Source organism: Berghia stephanieae, chromosome 1, assembly GCF_034508935.2.
Source record: "Berghia stephanieae isolate SIO BIC M18660-M18661 chromosome 1, UCSD_Bste_1.3, whole genome shotgun sequence".
NCBI lineage: Eukaryota > Metazoa > Mollusca > Gastropoda > Nudibranchia > Aeolidiidae > Berghia > Berghia stephanieae.
The window spans coordinates 45,309,729-45,334,987 of record NC_088360.1 but is presented as its reverse complement, the minus strand read 5'-3'; the positions used below and the strand labels follow the sequence as shown (position 1 = coordinate 45,334,987).

The following is a 25,259-nucleotide window of genomic DNA, read 5'->3' as shown; positions in this document are numbered from 1 at the left end:
AAAAAATCTAATTTATTGAGAGAGTAAGGGAGTAACATATTATAATCTCTATACGCTACTCTTTGGTATTTCTGTCAATAGTAATATCCAATACGATATTGCCACGCTGATCAGATTCGGAGATTTGACAGCCAATGAAGACCAGGTTAATAAGTTTTAGCTTCACTGACGTCATTTTCAGTATGGTTACGTCAGACATTATGGCATAAAAACTCATAATATTCACCCTCATCTATCATTGTCCGAGGCAAGATTTAATCAAATCTGATGAAGACCTCATACCGTTTTATTTTTCGGAGTTTTCTGTAGGTTTTATTTTTCAAAATATTTTAATTATTTTGTTTTTTTTATTGGTGTTCGATACTACGCTGATTAATGATGATTGGGATGGGGATGGCATTGATGACAATGATGACAATAATAACATTAACGGTTACTGCGTTTGTGCTCATTTATAATAATAATAATAATAATAATAATAATAATAATAATATATAATATTATTATATAATTATATTATTATTATTATTATTATTATTATTATTATTATTATTATTATTATTATTATTATTAATATTATATTATTATTATTACTATTCTTATTATTATTATTATTATTATTATTATTATTATTATATTATTATTATTATCATTATTATATCATTATTATCATCATCATCATTATTACTAGTATCATCATCATCATCACCATATGTGTATATATTATATGTGAGTGCGTTAAACTTGACACAGCTAAACATCAACAGATAATATAATAAATATGATATTCTGTGTTATGATAGATTATGTAAGAAATTTCTAATTACAGTTGTTTTCTGAATCTTCGACCTGTCTGTTTACTTGGTTATCTGCATCCGTCACTGTAAGACGTCTTGAGTTTGAGCGTTGTGCTTTATATAGCGCAATATCCACTAAAAGTGCTCAAAGCAACACATAACATCTAGAACGAGACATGTCGCCTGTTAGGCGATATCGCAATTTTTTTCCGACAGAAGCAACACTGTTAAGGCCAGGTACTCATTTTACACCCGAGTACGGTGAGAGAATGTGAGTAAAGAGCCTCTTCCAAGGACTCAACAATGCGCCGAGCGAGGCTCGATCCCAGAACCTTCCGATCCGAAAAATAAAAGTGTCATCCCACCAGACTACATAGCCACACGTCTTGCATAGTAAAAGTGGAAGGGAGTAGAGGCCACGATGATGAATTCAATAACAAATTGCATATTATGTTGTATTTCTTTATTCAAAATGAAGAACCGATTAGAAGAAACCTTTTCATACAAGAAGTTTGATCATAATTAATTTTTTTTTTCTGCATTTTTCTGACAGAACTCTGTTATCATTTCCATTACAACAATGAGCCCGTTACAAATTGTGTTATCCTGTCTGCAAATAAGCACAAGTATTAAAAAAAAATAAAACCATTATAGAGTTGAGTTTCTTTTTTATCATTTGAGACCAACTGAGAGCAAAATTTAAGAAAAATCACAAAACTTGTTTTAAAATCTGGATAGATGTGTAAATGAAAAAAGTAATAAACAAAACAGTCTTTTCAAATATCATAGTGAAAATAAACCAAGAGAAAATGAATCTTCCAACATTTTTAAAACTTTTTTTTTATATTAAAAGTATTGAAGGAATTTATTTCATACGCCAACGGCACGTAAAAATAATATTTTGCTTCTATTACATTTGATATTAAATTTGTTTCAACCATTATTATTACTACTGGGATATTAGAATCGTGGTGTTTAAATTGGCTCTGTAAAGAAATAAATGCTGAATACGCTACTGTTCACTAAAATGTTTCTTAAGACTATTCAATTCATATGTGACGTCTGAAATAGACCTAATAGTTATTTTTATATGCAGTCCTAGTATTAATTGAGAAACGTTTCTTTTTGTTTTGTTTTGATTTTGTTTTTATTTTTGTATTAATGGGGAGGAGGGGGGGGTCGGGTTGGTGTGTTAACATCAAAACTATATATCTAGATTATCTAGATTAAAGTGACTTTGGCTAAAGTGAGTATGTATGTTGGTTTGATCACACCAACCATCGTCCGAGGAATTACAATTAAGATCGATCGAGCAGACTGTAATATTGACAAGACTATAATATGATCAAGTTTATATCAAATTGACATAACCGGTAAAAATAAGACAAAGAAACTAACCGTTTGCATCTGATATATTTCAGTACCAGTCGATGAAATTCTCTTCATTCCCCCAAGGAAAAATTTGTTTTCAAAGGGACGACTATAATAACCAAGGCGTCAGCCTCAATGCAGAGCCCCAAAGTTAGCTTAGGGGAGGTTTCTTGCTCAAAGCCTCAAACTACGCCGGGCGTCGAACTCGTTGCCATTCAGGCTGGGAAGGAAAGACTATACTCCTGCAATGCTACTCTGCACCAATCGAAAATATCTATATAATTATTTGATTGGCATACCGTTTCTTCAAATTCATGATTAATTTTCATTGTCGAACGGGATGGGGAGTAATTGATAAATTGACATATTTTCTGTCTCAGAACCTGTCTCATCCATTCAACGTTATTTTTTTCTCTGGATTAAAAAAAAATGATCTGTTGGATCCTTTGCAGGATACTGTCGCGGTATCAAAGATGGAGCAGTTGATTTTATTGTAGATGTTACGCGTGTGTGACATAAATAAGTATTGATGTTATGCGTTGAATAAAATACAACATCCGTCAGCCGGAAAAAGCTGTACCAACACACAATACTGTGTGTGACCTTGAACGTTTTAATCTGAATGATATAATTTTTGTGAGAATGAATCAATAAAATGGCTGCCTATAAACAATAACAAAGAGCTGAGTGGCGTGAATATCGTTCCATCAATGGGCTCTAATTCTTAACAGTCTTTAGGCTCTATTAAATTACCTTTTCACTTTTCACTATTAGATTACTTATGACTTCAGCAGTCATTTCTTCTAAGTACAGTTATTCTGGCAAAATTTACAGTGCTATGTACTCCTTTATAAAAATAAACTGTATGAAAACCTGACAGCAACCGTCAACAAAAAATTGACCATCGTATGCTGCATATTTGGTTTGATAAAATCCACTTGCTTGAATGAAAGATATGCTTTTTATGTATAATTCTGGCGGTTGGCACAATGACTGATTTCAGTTGTCCAAGGCTGCGTGCCGGTTGTTACTACATTATAAAGACACAAAAGATGATACAAAGCTAAAAAAAACAAAACAAAAACACACACAATCAGTCATGTAATGGGTAGTATACGTCACTTTCCCTAAGTAATATTACTTTCTATAGGTCGCGTTTCTCCAAGCTTTTTTCGTGATTGCAATTAATCAATATGAAGTCAAAGTTCATAGGGCAGAGACCGGAATTTGGGAATTATAAAGCTTAACAATGAATGTGAACATTCGTGGGTTTGTGGCCTCCGGATCGATGGGACCCTGGTTCCAGTCTGAATTAGGGTGACGTACGGTTAAATCCATTTAAAAGACTCTCCGTCCAAATTCTTTCAGCGCTTTCAGTTTGTATAATGAATATTTTCTATGCCGATAGAAAAATGCAATAGCGCCTTTTTGGCGTCATGGCTTTTCCTATATTAGTTAAGTGTTGCAGTTGCTGCCCTATATAAAATCGAAAATTGTCTTTTATTTTGTTTTATGTTTATTTGTTTGTTGTTTTGTTTTTGTTAGATTATTGGTTGATTTTTTGTGTGTTTTTTTTTATTGTTCTTTTTTTGTTTTTGTTTTGTTTTGTTTTGTTTTTTTTGTTTTTTTTTGTTGTTCTTTTTTGTTTTTGTTTTTGATTGAATTATTCTTTTGTCTAAAAAGAAGTTTATATAAAACTGTGCCAGAACAAGCAGAACGACATAAAGGACAGATTAATTCAAATAAACAGATTCAGCCATCCTCGATTAGAAATTTAGTATTTTGAGCATTTATATAGAACATTATCCACTAAGATTCTCTTAGACCTTCTAATTGCCTGTAAGACGTGCTAACTTCTCAGATATTTACCTTACATAATTGCCTGCTACAAATTTTCCCCCTCTTTATCAAGAATAAAATAATAACATCCAGAGTTATGGAAAATGCATTATAATTATAACACCAAAAGAGCGGGATAATTATTAAATGGACAGTTCACAGAATTATGAATCAATATCTCAAATTCTTTTTTCCATTATCTCCCCTGTTTCCAAGATGCTTGTGTTTTGTTGTTTGTTTGTTTGTTTTTGTTTGTTTTGTTTTTTGACAAGAAATTTCTTCATATATTTTCTACTTGAGACATGTCGTGGCCTCTTCAATCTTCTCATTCTGTACAATCTGTCAAGAAGGTGACAAATTTTGTTGTTGTTATTGGTTTTCTTGTTTGTTTGGGGGTTGTTTTTTTTGTTTGTTTTGTTTTGTTTGTTTTTGTTATTGTTTTTTTTTAAATTTCCAAATCATGTCAACAGCTCAACACTCATGGATCCAGGAGCAGTTGAGCCTTTGAAAATATGACATTTGATGTATGGTGCAGTGACGGATATAAAGAAAAATGACAGAACCGTTGGTATCATTATGATCTTTGCCTCGAAACCCCGAAGTACGTGGTTCAAAAACAGGCCGCGCTGTAAAATTAAGCAAGTCAATCCGTCCCACAGATAACACAGGACTAGATACGAAAAGAGGTAGGAAAACGTCATCAAAAGTGGCTAGTGAGAGGTCGAGCGCCGCCATTTTCTTTTTTATGCAACCAGGGACGCTGTACGATTTTATCTCTATATGAATGACTTTGACTGAGCTCGATTAACCTTGATTTTGTAGAAAAAAGGCCAGGTTTATGATGATAAACCAAATTAGACATATTAAACTACACTTTTACTTGTACATTTTAGACTTGGCTCCATTGATCGGGTTTATATTAATAACTTTAAAAAATATTATGAATAATTTATAACTCCCTTATTTGTGGGGCGATTTTCTCATTCGTGGTATCAATTTTATTGTATTAAAGAGATAGGAACTTCAGAGTTATTTTTTCTGATGCGAAATTATTACTTTGTAATTTTAGCACTAAGAAAAGTAGTTGGTAAATAAATTTGGTACACCTCTTTGATCTACCGCCACCGTCCATTCGTGTAGAATTGTGAATCAAGTGTCTCAAAGTCTTCGACCAATCACAAGCTATCTATCCAGCTGGCCGAAACAAAGACGCTTCTCACCGTCGATGTATTACGCTATTGTTACGCAAGGAATATAACACCTTTTTGAGTAGGCCTAAAAGCTAAAATCTAAAAGTAAAAAATATAATTCTGAGGAATTTGAAAGTCACATTGTTGAAATCAGCTTGAAAAAAGAAGAACATTGGTCCTTATTTCAGAAAAATCGGTTGAAAACCAACTGTTTTACGAATAAATTTGTTTATTTTAGCTTTTTTTATCAACTTTTTTATTTATCGGCCGATTTTCTTGATTTTTATTTCATTCTTTACATCTCAATGAGACGAGATCAGTGATATACGTTGTTTGTTTCAAATGTAACTAGAACATAATTTGGCTTTTGTACCTATCAACCATGCCTGGATAATATATTCTGCAACGTGGTGATTGTGACGCAACTATGCCATGAGCGTCTTCCAGTGTTTCAACGATGATTCAGTTCATTGTTGACGGTTGTTGACATGTGAGCTGTCAGAACGACCAATCGTTGAAGGGTCAAGATTCTCAATAGCCAATCGTTCATTGATAAAAAAAAATTTAGAACTCACGAGAACAAAAGTTTAAAATTTGGTGATGGACGGACCTTTGAAATCGCTTCTGGGCGGAGTTTAGCCATGAGTGGCCGTAGAAAACGAAAAGGCGACTGCAGACATCAAAGGGTAGGCTTATATCATCAAATGATGTCTACATGATTGACATGGCCATATTGGGAACTCATTATCTACTCTCCCATAAAGAATCTGAATACGAGAAGGTTAAATACGATGGCGGCGATTAGCCACTAAAAAGTGACTGTTGTCTGGTCTGTTCTTAGTAGTCTGTGATCCGTCCTAACCTATCGAGGCACTGTACTTACGCACACCCTGGTTGTTGTTTTTTTTATCACAAAAAAAAAAAAAAAAAAATCCCGAAAGAGCTCATGAAAAATACAAAGAAAGAAAATATATTTTACAATTAAGTGAATGAAATAAATAAAGTGTTGATAAAAATGTTTTCAAAGTTTTAGTTTTCCCAGACTTTCAACAAATCTCCGTTTCGTAGTTTCCAAGTTGTAGAAATCTATTCTTAAAATATGTCGTTTAGGTTAAAGGATAAAGTGAATATTCTCAACAAAAAAAACCCCGCAATAGTTTGATTGGTATAACTTAGTGAGAATTACTCACTAAAATGGCTGGCTTAAAACAATAATAAAGAGCTGCGTGACGTCAACATCGCTCTTTCTATATTTGTAATTGATATCAATGAGCTGATATTAAGTTTTCATGTTCCCAGAAAAACCAATTATGATAAGAGGGTTTAAATTGAAGTTGATAAAGACACATATGACGGATAACTTCATCAAAGGAGATCGTCATATCTTTCGTCGAAGACAACGATATCCACTATGGCCGAATAACAATTTCGTGAAAGAGTATCGAAAATAGACACAATCTTAATTTCTCTGAGTGGCCCATGACTGACATGTTTGCGTCATGAGGGGAACGTCGTTACCATCTGGTCGACTCGCCTTTTGGGTGTAACCTGAATAATACGTATAATGTTACGGGATCGTTGGCGTCTGAGTAAAATTGATCTTTTAAGATAAAAGCTACTTTTAGAAGCACCACGTGTAGGGCTGTCAGATGGCCGAAGTTCCTCGTGGCCAATCTCTACTTCAAAAGTAGCCAAACATAACCGCACGTGCCTAACCCTACTTTTGACCCCCTTAAAAACTCGTCGGTTTCATCGCTTGTGAAAAAAAACCCAAAAAAAACAAACAAACAAACAAAAACCCAGACAAACAAACAAAACCCTACTAGACAAGGAAATATATTTCTATTGAGAAAATGTTTGTTAATAATAGAAATGCGATTCTTTGTGAAGCCAAATTTTGGCCAAACTTGACCACGCACATGGTCATTTGGCAGCCCTGACCACGTGTCCACAGTGAACCCAAAATTATGTGAAGAAAAAAACGATTGACGTTTATCTTACTAGCTGGTCTTCAGTTTTCAGGTTCGCTATAAAATTAGCCTTGAGATGATCAAATCATTTCTGTCTTTGTGCTAAATATACTTATCAATTTATATTTTCATCTGCTCGACAAGAGACAATCAAAAGTATCTATCATGTTGATTTTGCTATGATTTACACACAAAATGTTGTGAGTTGAAATCTAGACTTGAAAGGTTTGCAAGGTGGAGGGACGTCACGTGATTTGCCATTTTATTTCTTTATTTTTTGTTTTGATTACGCGTTTTTGCTTTAGTTAAATAGAATGCATGGTATAAATATAGAAAACCTAATCGTGCTAATAGTGTGTGGTTTTTCTCTCTAAATCGATTTAATTATTTACGAAATCTCAGAGACGATCTTCATCAAAAAATATTTTTATCTCGCAAAGGAATTCATTTGTGATACAAAATTAAAATTTACAACCGTCATATGGCAAAGTGGGCAAACCAAGTCAAGTCCACCTTGACTTTTGAAACATCCCTAATAATTTAGATAACTGGTAGCATAGAAAATTGCAAGACTAACTTTTGAAAACAAAAAGCACAAACCGAACTATTTCGACTAGCATTTTAGTATAAATTGAAACATTGAACGATGTAAATGTGACAGTAGCTGTCTCATTGTAAGTACAATCATATCGATCATTCGCCTCTTTCCCTTCAATGATAATGGCGACCATCAATGACAATGATGATGAAGATGATGATCATGGAATGAATGGCAATCTAGATGATTGCAATGTTATTGATTGTCTTTGTCAAGTGTCTCATTATCATCTATGACTTGTGAAATACCAGAAAATATTAGATCATAACATGATACAATTACTAGACTTCCTTCTTTGTTCTTTTCTTTTTTTTGCGGGGGTGGGGGCGGGATTGGGTTATATTTTTATAAAGATCTAAAAAAAATGTGTGTATGAAACAGTGTCAGACAAAGAAAGAAAGAAAAATACAAGAGAAAAAAAAAACCCAACTAGCACTGTTTCACACACACTTTTCCATATCTTTATCTTAAACCAGTGCCTGCTCCCTAATTTCACAATGGGCTATAGATAGTATGTGCTTGGTTAAGAAACTCACAACATTGCGATCTGGAAATATACTGGACCAACACACAAGAAGCAATAACAAAGACCTGATTGACGTCATCTTCGTTCTATCTATATTTTATCTGACGCAAAACTTTCTTCCATTTTTCTAACCAATCTATTTCATTATCGCAGTTCAACAAAGGAACGATGTCTCCTGTTCAAATTTCTTGGACCGTACCGTATCTAGTTATTATTTCCGGGTCCCAATGTTGAGTTTAAATATTTCATTAATATTAGTATTCGCTCTGGCAATAATTTGTAAATTATGAGTATGTCATAATTACGTGTGGGTCTTTTTGTTTTTTTTGTTTTTTGTTGTTGTTGTTTTTTTTTGTTTTTTTTTGCACACGCTAAATGGTTTTCATGGTTGGGAGCTAGATGGCAATTAATGTAATTGATATATACCAAAATATATCGGATATAACATCACAATATTACCTAGAATCCCTTCTTTGCTCATTATTTTTGAGTTATATTTTGTCTGACACAAAAAAAAAAATGTTTTCTATTTTTATTTTCAAACAATCTAATACAACCAAAGGACCAGGTCTATTGTCAAAGGTTCTTAGAATTTTCCCCTTGTTATTTCCGGATCACAATATAGAGTTTTGCCATTTCATTTATGTAGTATTTGCTCTAGTAAAGATTTCTTATTGTGAACATTTTGCTATTCCTTATTTTATCGTTTTCTCCATATAATCTGATCGCTTTTAACGACTGGCAGATACTTGACAATTAATTGTGATACGGGTTAGACCACCTTGTGAATATGTTAAAGTGACTAGTACCAGCAATCATAATAGGTTGCTCAGAATAGATTTATATTCTTTTAAATTGTCTCATACTTCATTTTCCATCGTTAGAAACTTTTTTTTTATGATTTATTAACCGAAGTGCCATTTGATATTTAATCATAAAAATATGATCTCTATCAAGCGATTCTACATATTATGTGAACGCCCTAACTTTGAAATTAATGTTACTGTTCTCAAGGCAATTGAATATATTGCCTGATGAATAATTTGGAGAACTGAACGCACGTGAATAATCTTTCAATCAAATCCCAATTCTTGAATACTCCACCAGCCCGAATTATATTAAATTTTTACGAAACATTTCAAGTCCAAAAATAGTAAAACTATCGCTTTGAGAAAGTGATCATAAAAGAAAATTCACTGTCCTACAAAGTATCAGAGTGTCAGAAAATGATTAACAAAATCAATAGATTTAATTATTTCTATTCTTGTAACGCATTCGATAACCCTTTCACGCACTTCTCAAATTACAACTGGGGGGCATTCTACTTCAACCAGTTAACTACCACACTCTGGAAAAACACATTTGAAAATTTGGCCAGAAAACTTGTTTTCCTCAAATATCAATCGATTTAAATGACCCTCGTCTTTGCAAAAAGTCTCAAACCTGGGACTTCGCGAAGTCGAAGGTTTTAGAGCATTTGTCAAGATGAGGATTGTTTAATTCGAATGATATCTTAAGGAGGAGTTTTCTGGCCATTAAAAAAATACGTGTCTTTCCAAAGTAGTCCTTCAGAGCCATTTGAGCCGGAGTTTATTCCGGTTTCTATAGCGTTAAACGGACAATAGCAATTGTTTGCTATCCTTTGGATAGGACGCTAGTCTATTGCAAAGTACTTTCCTCCAAATCTAACAAACTCAGCTACCCATTCACTGCTGGGTGGACAGGGGGTGTCAGAAAAAAAATCTCGACTGCACCTGGGATCAATCTCGGTCCCGTTGCGTGTGAAGCGAGTGCTCTACCAACTGAGCTACCCCCCCCCCCCTCCAACACACACACACGCATCATAGTATACTTATATTCATTGTACAAAAGATCTGCCGCAGATTTTCTGTGATATGTAATCCGTTGTCTCAATCAGGTATACTGTCGTATTCTGAAAAATAAAACAACACCTTTTAAAAAAGATTTGGCGAGAAAACTAGTTCTTCAAATATTGATTGTTTGATGAAAGCAATCCTGTCAAAAGCTCTCAAACCTGGGAAATTTTGGAAGTCTAAATTTTGAGTTTTTGGCAAGATGAGGGTCATTTTAATCGATCAATGTTTGAAGGACGGGTTTTATGGCCTAAATGTTAAATAAGTGTTTTATTTGGGGGTTTTTCAAAGTGCGGTATTATAGCCAAGTTGAGGTAAAACAGACGACGACAATTGAAGTTAAAATGAAGAAATGTGAAATGTGTTAATTTCTAAAGAGCTATATTTTTTTTTACAATCACACAACAACTGATCATATCATTTGTTTTATATTTCAGCCACAAATTCATTTTTCAACTGTAACCAGTTAACTGCAGTAGTTTGGAAAAACCACGTATTTAAAACTTTGGACAGAAAACTCATCCTTTCAAATATCGATCGATTAAAAAAAAATGATCCTCTTCTTGACAAATTTTCTCAAACCTGAGACTTCGCGAAGTCCGGGTTTGAGAGTTTATTTGGGTTTTTTTTTTTTTGTTTTTTTCTTGTTTTTTTCCAAGATGAAGGTCATTTAAATCGATTGATATTTGAAGGACGAGTATTCGGACCAAATTTTAAAATTTTAGTCTTTCCAGTGTATGTTAACTGCCCTTAATTAATACAGGTTCAACAGGATAGGTAACATAATATAAGTACACATTTCGTGAGATTTCGAGGGAACACATCTAGTTCAAAACCAGATTCTAACAGAGGACTAGGCAAGGGTAGAATAAAGTCTTATTTATATCTAATTCTATTATCAAAATAATATTGTGCTCGAATTGCGCCGTCACGATGTATAAATATATCACCAAGATTTTATAAACACAGCCAGGACAGATTATTTAAATGGTTTGTTGTATTTGAGAAAAATGAGGAAACTAGGGTAAAAGTATTGACCAATCAATTATTCATTGTTTTCTTTTGGTACATTGAAAATATTGACTTTTAGTTTCTCTGCTCTTTGACCAAGTTTGATTTCTTAAGACATTATCGTTGGTTAAAATTCATCAAAATGTTATTCAAATATTTATTAAAATAATATAGTGGATTAAGAAGCGCTTTAAACCTATTATGGAACCAATGTCAATGCCAGTTATGTTAGTATGAATCGGATAATGATTAGAGTATTTGGATCTCTTTTCTTTGACAGATTACCAGTAACTTACTCGTTTAAGTCAGGTTTTAACTGGATCCGGTGATGTATTCGTTGATGGATGAAAGTGGGCAGACTTAAAAAATACTGCATTTCTCAACCGTTAGTTAGTATGCCATTCAAAGATCTACCGAATTAGGACACATAATGTCTGTCGAAAACTTAATTGTCCTAAATGATGGTCGTGAAGAGGTAAACACTTGATAAATGGATTATGCGTGCGGCTGTGGTCTTGTTAAAAAACACTCGTATTCGAATCGGAAGGTCCAAGGTTCGAGTACCGCTCTGGGTGACGCATAGTTGATTCCTTGAAAGAGACTCTTTATTCACATTCTCTCACTGTACTCAGATATGAAATGAGTACCTGACCTGGTCTTTAACAGCTATGTCTGTCTGAAAAATTGTAATATCGTTCAAAAGGAGTCATGTCTCGTCCTACATATTAGGTGTTGCGGTTGCTAGGAACCACCCGTAAATCGCTTTGAGTACGTTTAGTACCTATTGCTATATAAAAGCTCAAGTATTTTTTTTAATTTATCATCATTACTATAACATTCTATTTTAAGTTCTCCACTCAGTATTTCAATAATTTATTTATAATATTATTTGCAGGAAGAGGCGACGAGAGTAAGCATGGTGAAATGCATTCGTGACGCCGGTGCTGATGTCAACCAAAAGGACGAATGTGGAAGGACAGCACTCATACACGCCTGCTTACAACGGTGTAATGATGTGGTTCGAATCCTTATTATGCATTGCCAAATTATCCCTGATGCTGAAGATAATGAGGGTAAGAATAGAGAGATTATGCTATTATACATATATATATATATATATATATATATATATATATATATATATATAATATAATATAATATAATATAATATAATATAATATAATATAATATAATATAATATAATATAATATAATACATACTCACTATTATTCACAGTGGATTATATATATATATTATATTATATTATATTATATTATTATATTATATTTAAAAATACCCCTTGTTAATGATTTTCGGAACAATTATTTTTTCAAATTATTAAATATATTTAATACAACGTGTCATAGACATTTTCTCAGTATGATTTCCCCTATTAACATTAATTTGTTTGACATATCCACTTCTAAACATTCGAAATTTGCGATTAATTAACATAGAAAATGTAATAATATCCAATGTCAAGGTACATTATTAAGGGGCAGCTTGGCTCAGCGTTACGGTCTTAGCTTCGTACCCGAAAGGTACCGAGTTCGATCACCTCGCCGCTGGGCTGTATGGCCTTGAGCAAGTCACATCGCCCTAGATCAATTCGCGGCGCTGCACTGCGGCTGATGCCTGGAGTTTTCCAGTATTCCCTTGGAATAGACCCTAGAGACAAATTGGGATGAATAAAGGGAAATTTTTTTATCGAAATAAAAAATTGTGCCGGTATCATCTTTATTAATAGCATTTTAAACAACATTAATTGGATTTTTCTTTTTGGTCTCAAACTTTTGATTATTCAAAATATGAATTAGAGAATGTAATTATTGGAGGTAAAAAGCGGAGACAGTGGTATTCTTTGCAGTAAGGGATCATAACATCGTATTTAAATCATAAAAAGGAGATGAAAAAAAAAAGATTTAAAAAAAAAAAAATTAAAGGGAAGCTCAGGAGTAGAGATAGAATGGGGTGTGCTTGTAATGAGATGACATGATATCAAAGGAATATAGATGATATTTATTTGCTAATAGAAATGCTAATGAAATGAAACAAAATTATAAAGGAACCGAGAAGCAGGGATATTGACATAGAAACAAACATAACAAAAGGGGAAGGAGGAGGAGGAGATAGATAAATAGAGAGAGAGAGATAGATAGATAGATAGATAGATAGAGAGAGAGAGAGAGAGAGAGAGAGAGAGAGAGAGAGAGAGAGAGGCGAGACGAGGAAAATGAGAAAAACGAGTAAGAGATAATGAAAAGGCTCAAATGTTAAATTAAGGTGGAGGAAACAGAAAATATCAGGTTATGTTTGATTTATCATAGAGAGAGAGAGAGAGAGAGAGAGAGAGAGAGAGAGAGAGAGAGCTAGAAAGAGAGGGTGGGAGTAAAAGAGGAATAAAAGAGATTGAGTAAGGAGCCAAGAGACAGACAGACACACAAACACAGAGAGGAATAGACATACATATGGAGAAAGAATCACTAACATAGGAGAAACACATAGAAAGAGAAGAAGAGAGGGGAAGAGAGAGAGAGAGAGAGAGAGAGAGAGAGAGAGAGAGAAAGAGATAGGTAGATAGATAGATAGATAGATAGATAGATAGATAGATAGATAGATAGATAGATAGATAGATAGATAGATAGATAGATAGATATGGAGAGAGGGGTAGTAAGAGAGAGTGGGGGGGGGGGGGAGAGCGGTTGTAAAGAATTGAAATAATGGAAATGATACAGACAGGCTACATGGCCCAGCTGATCGACCCAAGGCGAGCAATAATGACACCACTACCTCTCGCCTTGACAAATACGAAGTCATAGAAAATTGAATCTGTTTTTGTGAGGAAGATTTCATTGAATTAAACATGGGCACCTGTCAATGTTCGTTCACCCGGTGCCAACAAAACTTCAATTTATTGCGTAAAGTGTTGCAAATTTTCTCCCACATTAAGTGCAATTTCTTCGTGTGTTGTGTTTTGGTTATGGTTATAGCTGGCATCGTGTTTGTGATTTCCCATTAAATGACAGCATCTTGATTTTCATTTGTCATTTCCCAATGAAAGTATTAATAAATATCTTTATAGAACATATCAATGAACATTTTTCTATCATCCTTGCTATTAATTCTATCTTTTATTAATGATGATTGAATCATGACCCTACTTTCATCATTTTCATTGCTTTCAGCGACCACATCAAAATCCTCGTGACATATCTACCACCACCACCGACACCATTGTCATCATGATCATGGTCGTCAACATCATTATCATCATCATCATGATCACCATTATCATTAACATCATCATCACCATCGTCATCATCATTATAATCTGCAGCAGCAGCATCATGGCAGGAGCAACAGTATTATTATCACCGCCATCATCATCATCATCATCATCATCATCATCATCATCATCATCATCATCATCATCATCATCATCATCATTATCATCCTTACCACCACAACGACCACCATCACCATCATCATTATCATCATCAACATCACCATCCTTCACCTCGCATTCACTTCCATCTACTATAATATATTATATCTCCCTTAAATCGACCATGACATACTCTGCTATATTGCGACCAATGTCATTACATTATCATCAATAGCATCTCTTCTCACCCCGCCCGTCGCCATTACACATTGATCTATAATGTATTGGTACTGGCACATCTCAGAACATCATCCACCTTCCTCACCCCATCCACCCCCCCCCCCTTCAACACACAAACACCTATTTTTTGCAACCCCCTCGTCCTATCAATTCCCCCTCCCCCCCCCCCCCCCCCCCCATGTTAACATTACCATTGCTTATTCAATGAATCGCTTCCTTCTTCTTCTTCTTCTTCTTCTTCTTCTTCTTCTTCTTCTTCTTCTTCTTCTTCTTCTTCTTCTTCTTCTTCTTCTTCACACAATATCAGTTCCTTTAACTTCACGAAAGGGAATTTATTAATAAAATACGCAAATAGAATAGATATAGATATCGCATTTATATGAAAGTCCTCATTATTCATATCAACAATAACACCAGCAGATAATATACAAGAATTATAGAGGACGCCAAAAACTGTCGTTAAACAATCTGTTACATAAAATGTCAAGTCTCATTAGTGACAGATAAAGATCTGGAAAAGTGTATATGAAACTGTGCCAGAAAAAACAAGAAAGAAAACTATATAAAAAATCAGTCATCCCCAGTCGAGGAAGACTGATTTTATAAGGATGTTTAAAAGCTTGTATTTCTCTTTATTTCTTGTCTGGCATACATATTATCAGATCTTTACTTACATCAGTGCCCGATTTCTACTTTGTCCCATTTGTGACCCATCGACTCAAAGCAAGGAGTATTATACAAGTGTGCCATGGGTGATGAAAATGTAATTTATAGTTAAAAATAGAACACTTGAGTGAACTTAATAAGTAAAATAACAATATTTTTACAGAATGAACATACCCAAACTTTCGTATTTCTGAGCATTTTTATTTTTATTTTGTTTTAAGAATCCGTTTTACTCCGACACAGTTAAACTCGTCTAACGCCACGGGTCACATTAATTATGACATATAGAGGAGGTTACGAGGAGAGTTACTTGGAGACTTAATATATCAAGACTTAAAGTTTGAGCAAGCAATTCATCACATTTTAAAAAGATAGGACTTTAAACGATTTACGAAATGGGTGATATCGAATCTAAGACATTCAATCAAATTTCAGCAGAATTTATTCTGATTGTAAGTGGTGCTACTCTCGCTTGTCCTCCTGAAGTCATTGGTATCAAACGTTACGAAGAATATGGAATCTAAAGTCTATTTTGCAACGTTTCCTCTTGCTGCGGTGGTTTAGTTCTGTCTCTCCCCTCTTCATCTGCCACCTTTTTTTCTCACTGTGAAACATTAGGAAACAGACACTAGTAAGATACAACAATCTGGAAAGTTGTTTATGAAACTGTATCAGGCAGAGCAGAAGGGGAATACAAAAGGAAACATCCTCCCAAAAATATCAGCCGTCTTCGACTGGCGACTGACCTCCAAAACTCTTTTACTGATCGGACCTGTTAGCATTACACCACAGAGGGATAACTGGTACTGCTTTTTCTTGTAATATTCTATTCTTCTTCCTCTTCCTTTACTTGAAGTCCACCTTTGGTGTATTGTCTCAAGTTTTACACAAGCAATACTTAATATGACATAGTTGTATATTATAGTATTCTTATAAAATGATCCAAATCATGTGCTTCCACTGGGTCTTCAGTGAGGTTATTACAAAGTCAAATCGTTGATGACATAAAAGATTGCAGTTGGTTTTATGATTTCGATCTTGGTGTTAGGTATCGTTGGTCGTGACCCCTTGTTCTTGAAATTGTTGGTCTTGGTTGGAATTCGTTAGTTTCGACTTCTATCAGACCTTTGAGCATCTTTTAAAATATTGTTACTTTAGATCTTTTTCTTCTTGCCCCGAGTGTTGTCCACTCCTAGTTCTTAACAATACCAGTTGTGCTTATGGTTGTTCTGTAATCACCAGTGACCATGCGAGCTGCCTTCCACTACACCATTTCAATATTTTTTTTCTTATTTCCCTCTTTCACAGAGTCCCAAACTACCGAGGCATACTCAACGATTTATCCTATCGTATATATATCTTTTCAGATTTGTATCAGAATCTTCTTCACTACATCTCGAACATTGACGATGGAATTTCGAGCAGTGCTCAGAATCTTGAGTCTTTCTTACTTATGACCATCACTCCTGATAGGCGGCCTCAGCACTTATCGTTCTCTATTCTTGGCTGTCATTTCTAAATCTCTTTCAGGTGTATGCATCTACTAGCTTATACGTCTTATTATGTTTCTAGGTCGTTCTTTTTTAAGGTTCCCTTGGAGGTTCCATTTTAGTGTGCCTGCCTGTTTGTGTTATTTGCTTATTAATGCAATGACTCGCAAATAAGCAGGAGTGGCTTGAATTTGAGAGGATGGTGTCTTTTATTCCATTCCACTCTACTGACAATAGTTTTTGCCACCAAACTAGTCTCATAAAAATTCCGAATCTATCTTTTAAGAAAATAGGGTTTAGGGTTAACACTGTTCCATACAGCAGATGTTAAGTTTTTGACAACGAGCACTAAATTACTGGCACATTTAAATACTTTAAAATAGTTTTTACAGATTTATTTATATACGAATAACAACTTGAAAACTTTTTTGTAACTAAGGGTAATCATCTATTGACCCAAATAGTTATTTAGAATATCTACTGGGACATAATTATCGGTCCGGCTGCCACATTTTGAACGAGCATACAGACTTTATTACCGGATCGATTTTGATCGTTGACGGCTCAAAAGATTTGTTTCGATCCGTGATAATTTCCGCAATATTCAGTAGCACAATAGTCAAAATAGATGAGTGTCTGCGTGTAATTTGCCTTTATTTCCCCGCAACTTTATTGCGGGTCCACATTGTCAGGCACACACCTTTCTCAGGTTTTTGTCGAGACCATCACAATTTAGGTTCAAACTATATCTGTTTCTTATTGTTACTGGTATAGTAAATATTCAATTGTGAAACAAGTAGCCCGTTATTCATGTAACAGGATAAAAATTCCAAAAAAGCATAATGGTACCTATTATAAATTTACGATTCAAAACGACCTAAAAAAATGCCCAATTCCTGGCAAACTTTGGCATCTCTATTTACTTTAAAAATCCAATTCATCCTCCATTCGTTGATGGGTGAACGTGACCAAGCTCCCAGGAAGGATTACTCAAGTAGTCTCTTAGATTAAACAAACATCGGATGGCTCGTTTGTTGTCTGTCGTTATGTTGTTTTATTAGGGTTTATCTTTAAGTCGTAGCATTGGATGACGTGATAGCTAAATCAGTCGTCCCTTTTTATACAAAAAATGTTTAGAGTTGAATCCCATTTGATCAAAAAGATTATGATTTTACAAATTATTTGAGATTGGCCCACAGAGCTCTAAAATAAAATAGAATTATTTAATGCCTACTTAAACATAAGATTAAATATTTTTACTCGCAAATTCAAAGTTATTATCTACAATGGTCTATAATGGAATTACTCGTATTTAGTCGCTACCTTTCACTAAACATAAGATTAATACGTTTACTCACAAATTCAAAGTTATTGTCAATAAGGTCGATCATAGAATTATTTAATTGCGACTTTTAACTAAACATAATATCAATGCGTTTACAGCTCAATTTTTTCTCCCAACCGATGTCCAAAAAAATTGCTATCATCGTTAAGTATAGTCACATATGTTTGTATTATTTGTTTTAGGCTTAATAATCCTTATTTTCATCCTTAGACATTAATTAGTAGACACCATTGTCTATTTTCATTTAAAGACCTGGACTTTTATATAGAACAGTATCAAAATCTCATTGCAATTCAAATCATTTTATTTAATTCAATTTAATGTTATTCATAGCTTTTGCTAAAGACTTACAACATTTGATTAAAACATAAAGAAAAAAAGTAGGAAAAAGAAAATAAAGGTAAATGAAATCGAGATGAATTCTCCTGGTCATTTAAGTTAAAAATAATTTCACTCAAATTTGCAAATTTTGCTACAGGTCAAAATTAAATATAACTTAACAGTACTAAAATAATGTTAAAATACAACATTCACATGCGATAAATGATTCACTCCCCCGCACCTCTTTCCATCTATCTACATCGCAGCGATAGGACGTAATCTTGGGCACAACCTTAAGAATTCCATTGTCAATAAGATCAAATCAAGTGTTTGCGGTTACATTCGAATATCGATCATTGAATGAAAACGGGACGAGTGTCTTGCCATTTTGCTTTGGCAAAGAGTTACAAGCTATGTGGTCCTCTAGTATGACACTCACCTTCGGTTCGGAGTGTCCTGTGTTCGAGTCCCCCTCTGAGCGGTGCATGGTTAAGTCCTTGGAGAAGTCTCTGAACTTACTTAGGTGTAAAATTAGTATCTGGCCGTTAGCATTCTTATCTCTGTTTAATTTCGTCTGACAGGCGTCACGCCATATCTCGCCCTACATGTTTAGTTAGTTGGCTAGTAAAGCGCTTTGAGCACGTTTGTGAATATTGCGCTGGATGAAAGCTCAAGATATTTTTTTTATTCAAACGACAAAGAGATACATATACAAAGACTTAGTAAAGTTATGGGAAAATGGTAATATCGTAAACATCAAATTTGTTGTGTTATTTTCATCAGAAGAAAACATTTTTTAAATGTTTCAGTTGTTTTAAGACATCATATAACTAGTGATTTTAACTCTGGAAAAAAAAAACATGTATTTAAAATTTGACCAAATACTCGTCTTTCAAATATTAATCTTTTTCAAATTACCCTCATCTTGGCAAAAACTTTCAAACCTGGGACTTCGCAAAGTTTAAAGCCGCATACAATAGTTTAATTTACGTGATAGTGAACTCTTTCTCCTTGCTTTTTTCTCTGACCTTGGCACAATAATTTTGTCGCACAATGAGAAAACACATCGTTTCATTCCAGCAAGAAGATTTTACATTAAATATCGGTGAGCTAAAGTGAAATTTCAGCTTTATGAAATTATGACAAGTTTAGGGTTGAATTTATTCATCGATATTTAAAGCAAAATATTCCTGGACAAAATGTAAAATGAAGTCAGTGTTCTGTACATCGACCGAGTTTCCATCTTGGAGACATCATTACCGACAAGTAAAGTGGGGCTTCCTTCGAAATCTAAAATTGTTAATGATTACGCAGGGAAAAACCAAGGTTATGATTATGTTGAAATTCAAAGATTTTTCAGTCGATGAGAGAAAAAATATTAACAATATTTATTTATTACTGTAAGTAAAAATTAAAAGAAGATCAGAGATGTGGTAAAACAAAGCCAATAAGTACATGAAAGTACAAAAAGCCATACCAAAGCTTATAATCGAAGAAAAACCCTCTCCAACAATTAAAGATAACTCAGTACTCAGTATTCTTTTTGGATCTTTTAATTATATTTTGCTTCCTTGATTTTCTTGTTTGGCTTCGGATCTGAATATTTCAAGAAGTATCAATTCTTTTCTTTTTTTAAATGAGCCTAACAAAGGTGTTGTATTTTGGTGAAAGACTGAGTGACCTGGTTACAGGTGCTTCAATCTAGTTATAAATAAACTAGAATAAAAAAACGCTATCTACAAAAGTAGGAGAACGGATATTTCTTAGCTGTCATCTGTGTATATAATTTTTTGCTGTGATATTATGATAGAAGGGCTTTATACAAAAGTACATCCATTGAAAATTGAATAAAATATAACTTCCAAGAAAGTAAATTCGAATTCACAATTTTTGGTATAAATTGAATGAAAAGATCTTTTGAAAAAGAATCGCGTGAGAATTGGAAAAGTTATAGGCCCTATCGATAAGTAATGCAGCGATGTGGTCTTGTTGGCATGAATCTTTTTCGGACCGGATGGTCCAGTATTCGAACCCCGCTCTTAGCAGCGCATAGTTGAGTCTTTTGAACAGGCTCTTTACTCACATTCTCTCATTGTGCTCAGGTGTAGAATGAGTATTTGATGTTATTAGCATTTTCTTTGATGGAAAAAAATTGTAATATCGCCTAGCACCCTTAATGACTCTTCCTACATGTTAAGTGTTGCTGTGGAAAGAGACCTTGTAGAGCGCTCTGAGCACGTTTAGTGGATGTTGCGTTATATAATGCTCAATTGTTAGTTTAAGTTTAAACGAACCTACCGGCCCGACGGCGGGTGTCACACAAACCATGAGACCACAGCCATAAAACAGTAAAGATCACAACAACATAATTTTATAATAATAATATTACATCTATTATCACTCCTGTCCGTAGTTAATGGGTGAAGGTTCTATCAAGTCCCTTTCATGTTCTATTGAGCACGTAGACAAACAACAAGGCTTACTAAGACTAATTATTACAGGGAGGTGGTTAAAGATCATTTTAATAGGGCAGAGACGTCCTGACGACACACTTTCTATTCTTCCGCTTCCAAAATCATTGGAAGCGTGTATGTAACTAGTTCTTTGGAGGATTAAAAATGAATGACTTACATGTTAAATCATAAAAAGGCATACCTATTTTAGTAGCAGGATATATTATTAACAGATTCTTAGGATTACGGGACATAAAAAGAGTGAGAATAGATTGTCTTTATTGACGACCAGCATATATTTAGACGAGAAAATATGATACCATCATTTTGAAACCAGAAGATCAATTACCCAAGATATGTATCTACTCCTCCGGACTATTATTACACTTCCAATAACATTGGAACCAGTATTTTGACGTCCCTTTGTTCTTTGATCAAACCAAAAAGAAAACAAACCCCATGCCCAAAACAACTGGAATTAGATCCAAGCGTCATGTGAGAAATTGTTCGTTTATAATAAACACCTGAGGTTGGATCTAAGCCTCCTGGGAGAAATCGTATCGTTTATAATGAACAACTGGGGTTAGATCTAAAAGAAAACCTGCCGTTTATAATGCATAATGAACTAGAGCAAGATGTTTTGAAAATTCATTTTAACTGTACGCGCGTTTACTTAGCAATAAGCTACAAACTTTGGATCGATTCTTTTCCCTCACCGACAAACCTAAAACACAATCATGCTAAAATCGTCGTATGAGTGATAAATATTTTATCGTTGATCTGGTAAAAGCTGAGATGGTCAAACATGATTTGGCAATCAACGAGATAGATTTAATGAATGTATTAATGAAAAAGCGATTCTTGTTAAGGTTTAGTTGTGATCACCTTCTGATACGGTTTTAAAGCTTACTAAGATATCATGTTCTGGATGCGCCAACTGTATCAGAAATAGTACTATTTCCCAGTTTTCCTCGTATGAATGTTAAATTTAGAACAGAGACTAAACCCGTAAAGCAAAAACTAAGGGACTTCACATTATTTAAGTAATTAAAAGAATAACAATACGTTACCCTATCTCCTCAAAGCTATATAATGAAAGAGTGATTTAACCAATTACTATCGTACAGTGAGGCTATGTGGTCTTGTGGTATGACACTCGCTTTCGGATCGGAAGTTCCAGGGTTTGAGCCTCGCTCGACGCATAGTTGAGTCCTTGGAAAGGACTCTTTACTCACATGCTCTCACCATACTCAGGTGTAAAATGAGTACCTGGTCGTTAACAACGTTGTCTCTGTCTGAAATTTTTTATATCGCCTAACAGGCGTCATGTCCCGTTCTACATGTTACGTGTTGTTGTTGGTCAGGGTTCCCCTGTAAAGCGCTTTAAGCACGTTGAGTGGATAGTGCGCTATATAAAAGCTAATTTTTTTTTACTCTGGAAGGAGTACTCGTATTTTAAAAACTTGGCCAGAAAACGTGTCCTTCAAATAACGATCGATTTAAATGACCCTCATCTTTGCAAAAACTCTCAAACCGGGGACCTCGCCAGGGTACGGCATTATCCGGTTAAATACGGAAGAATTAATTTATAGTGTGTCGGTCCGTTATACGGAAGTATAACGAATCAACACACAAAACTATGTGTAACCTTAAACGTTTATAGTCTGGTTAACACAGTTTAGAGAGATTCATAAAGGTGTATGGCAAAAAAAAAAAAAAAAAAAAAAACAATAACAAAGACCCGAGTGACGTCAACTTCGTTCTATCTATAGATTATTACAGAGAGAAAAATCTAATGTTTCATATGTGTTACCTGTCACACCTAATATGGCATTATGTTAGAACGCGCTATATGGAGGAATTTGAGATTAAAGGGGTTTTTATTAATGATTAATTTGGAGAATACCATTTTTATTTTGAACTATGCGGCTATGTCTTCTAGTGGTATGACACTCACCTTCGGATCGAACGGTCCTGGATTCGAGTCCCGCTCTGAGCGGTGCATAGTTGAGTCCTTGGAAAATGCTCTTTACTCACAGTATCTCACCGTACTAAGGTGCAAAATGAGTACCTGACCGTTAACAGCGTTATCTCTGTCGGAAAAAAAATAATATCGCGTATGTAACAAGCCTTATGTCTCGTCCTATATATTTAGTGTTGCTGTTGCCTAGGGAACACTTGTAAAGCGTTTTGAGCGCGTTCAGTGGATATTACGATATATATATACATATATATATATATATATATATATATATATATATATATATATATATACATATATATATGAGCTAAAATTTACTCTCTAAAAGTAAGGCTTAAAGTTGAATTCTAAGCATCAGGTCAGTTCTGACATAGTGCCTTTTTTGTACTGTAAGTGTGTGTGTGTGTGTGTGTGTGTGTGTGTGTGAATGTGTGTGTGTTGATATCGTATATTTTAAATGTATTATTACTTATGGCAAAATCGCCCCAAGGCATAGGCGAAAGGTTCTATATATTATGTCTACTAGCATTACTAGTACCATTGAGATCAGGAGTAACTGGCCATTCGAACTTTATTCTCACTTTACGGTGATCACTTCACTCCGACAAAATAACAGATAAGGTGACGAGTCACAAATGTTTTCAACCGATAAAATAAATCAATTTAAACATAGGAAGGTCACAGAGCATTGCTAAAAAAAGAAAAGTTTATAGATGAGCTTTTAAATGTCTGTGTCATCAGTATGTCTGGCGTGTCCCGGGAGAAAAGTCTAGAAAAAAGATAAACACGGAAGAAGGAAAAATACTAAACCCATTTCTACAATTTGGTTTTGGCTTTACTCGAGCGTGATTTTCTGGTTTCGATCGGAGATACACGTGTCTGGGTGTAGTTTTTTTTTAACTTGTCAATGTATTCGGGACTTTCGGATTGCACTGATTTATAAAGAAGTTCATCAAAACGTAGTCATTCAGACCCGTTTGGACTAGTATTACTATCCCAGTTTCTCTTGCGTTAAATGGACTGTTTAAGGGAATGCGTCGGTCTCAGATTATATCCCTTTGTTGTGTCCAACAGAGTGTACACCATTATGAGGACAACACATACGTAAACGATACTTTTTGGGGGCTCCATGGTTTCTGCGAGTTAGAAAATGCCCACAAAAGAACGCTATTCATTTTTTTTCTAAAACAAGCAGCAACCCTGAGCCACCTGTCTTATGTGGATAGATCTTTGTAATTGGCTTCAACAGTCGTGACGCCACTTCCCTCTTAATGACGCATAGTAACTTAATACCTGGTTCTTAACTATCAGAACTATCGAGCATAACAGTGTACCCAGAGGAGAAAAAGATTATAAATCTGATCAGGTTTTGACTTTAATACATTCTGATCTCATGACATGTGAAAAATTTCTAGCCAGAATGAGGAATAAAAAGTGCCAATTTTCTTTGTTTAGAACCAAGCTGCTCGTTGCTGGTTGGACGTGACATCAGACTATTGAATCAGACATACTAAATCTGACTTTTGATCTTTAAGATATCACATTCATTCTCCTTAGTTATCCAGTTACCTGCCATTCTCAGGAAAAATAAATTGGCTAGAAAACTCGACCTCCACATATCGATAGATTTAAATGACCCTCATCTTGGCAAAAGTCTCAAACCTGGGACCTCAGTTTGAAGGGTTTTGCTAAGATGAGGGTTATTTAAAACGATTAATATTTGGAGGATGCGTTTTCTGGCCAAATCTGGCTGGGGAGAGGAGGGATTGGGGGAGATCAGAAGAAAATCTCTATTGTACCGTGATCGATTCCTTTGCTTGTAAATGTATAACGCATTGAGCATGTTAAATGGATAATGCTCTATGAAAATGATCGAGTTTAAAAATAAAAAAGGAACTAAGTGCCTGCCAACTGAGTTACAAGTACCCCCAAAGCCAAGTACAAATAATCTTATTTTACTGTGTACTGTGTATTCATGGGTAGATGTTATCTTTACACATCTTGTGTGGATGATTTGATATTCATTTTTAAAAACAAATGAGCGATCGTAATTCATTACAATTTGTAGAGAACTCATTTTTGAACCAAAGTCTCAAAGCTGTATTATGTCTGGATGAGCTTGGTACTTCAATGCATATATATATATATATATATATATATATATATATATATATATATATATATATATATATATATATATAT

The 25,259-nt window shown here is 34.4% G+C and overlaps 2 protein-coding genes across 3 annotated transcripts in view; both read left to right on the top strand.

Moving 5' to 3' along the window:
- Window positions 1-25,259, top strand: part of LOC144975924 (uncharacterized) — a 437,885-nt gene that overhangs the window by 198,283 nt on the left and 214,343 nt on the right. The window lies entirely within an intron of this gene.
- LOC144975915 (uncharacterized) overlaps window positions 1-25,259 on the top strand; it is a 111,409-nt gene that overhangs the window by 83,126 nt on the left and 3,024 nt on the right. The window contains exon 3 of the mRNA XM_078920106.1: window positions 12,072-12,249. Within this exon, the coding sequence (XP_078776232.1) occupies window positions 12,072-12,249 (178 nt within the window). The remainder of the gene's footprint in view (window positions 1-12,071; window positions 12,250-25,259) is intronic.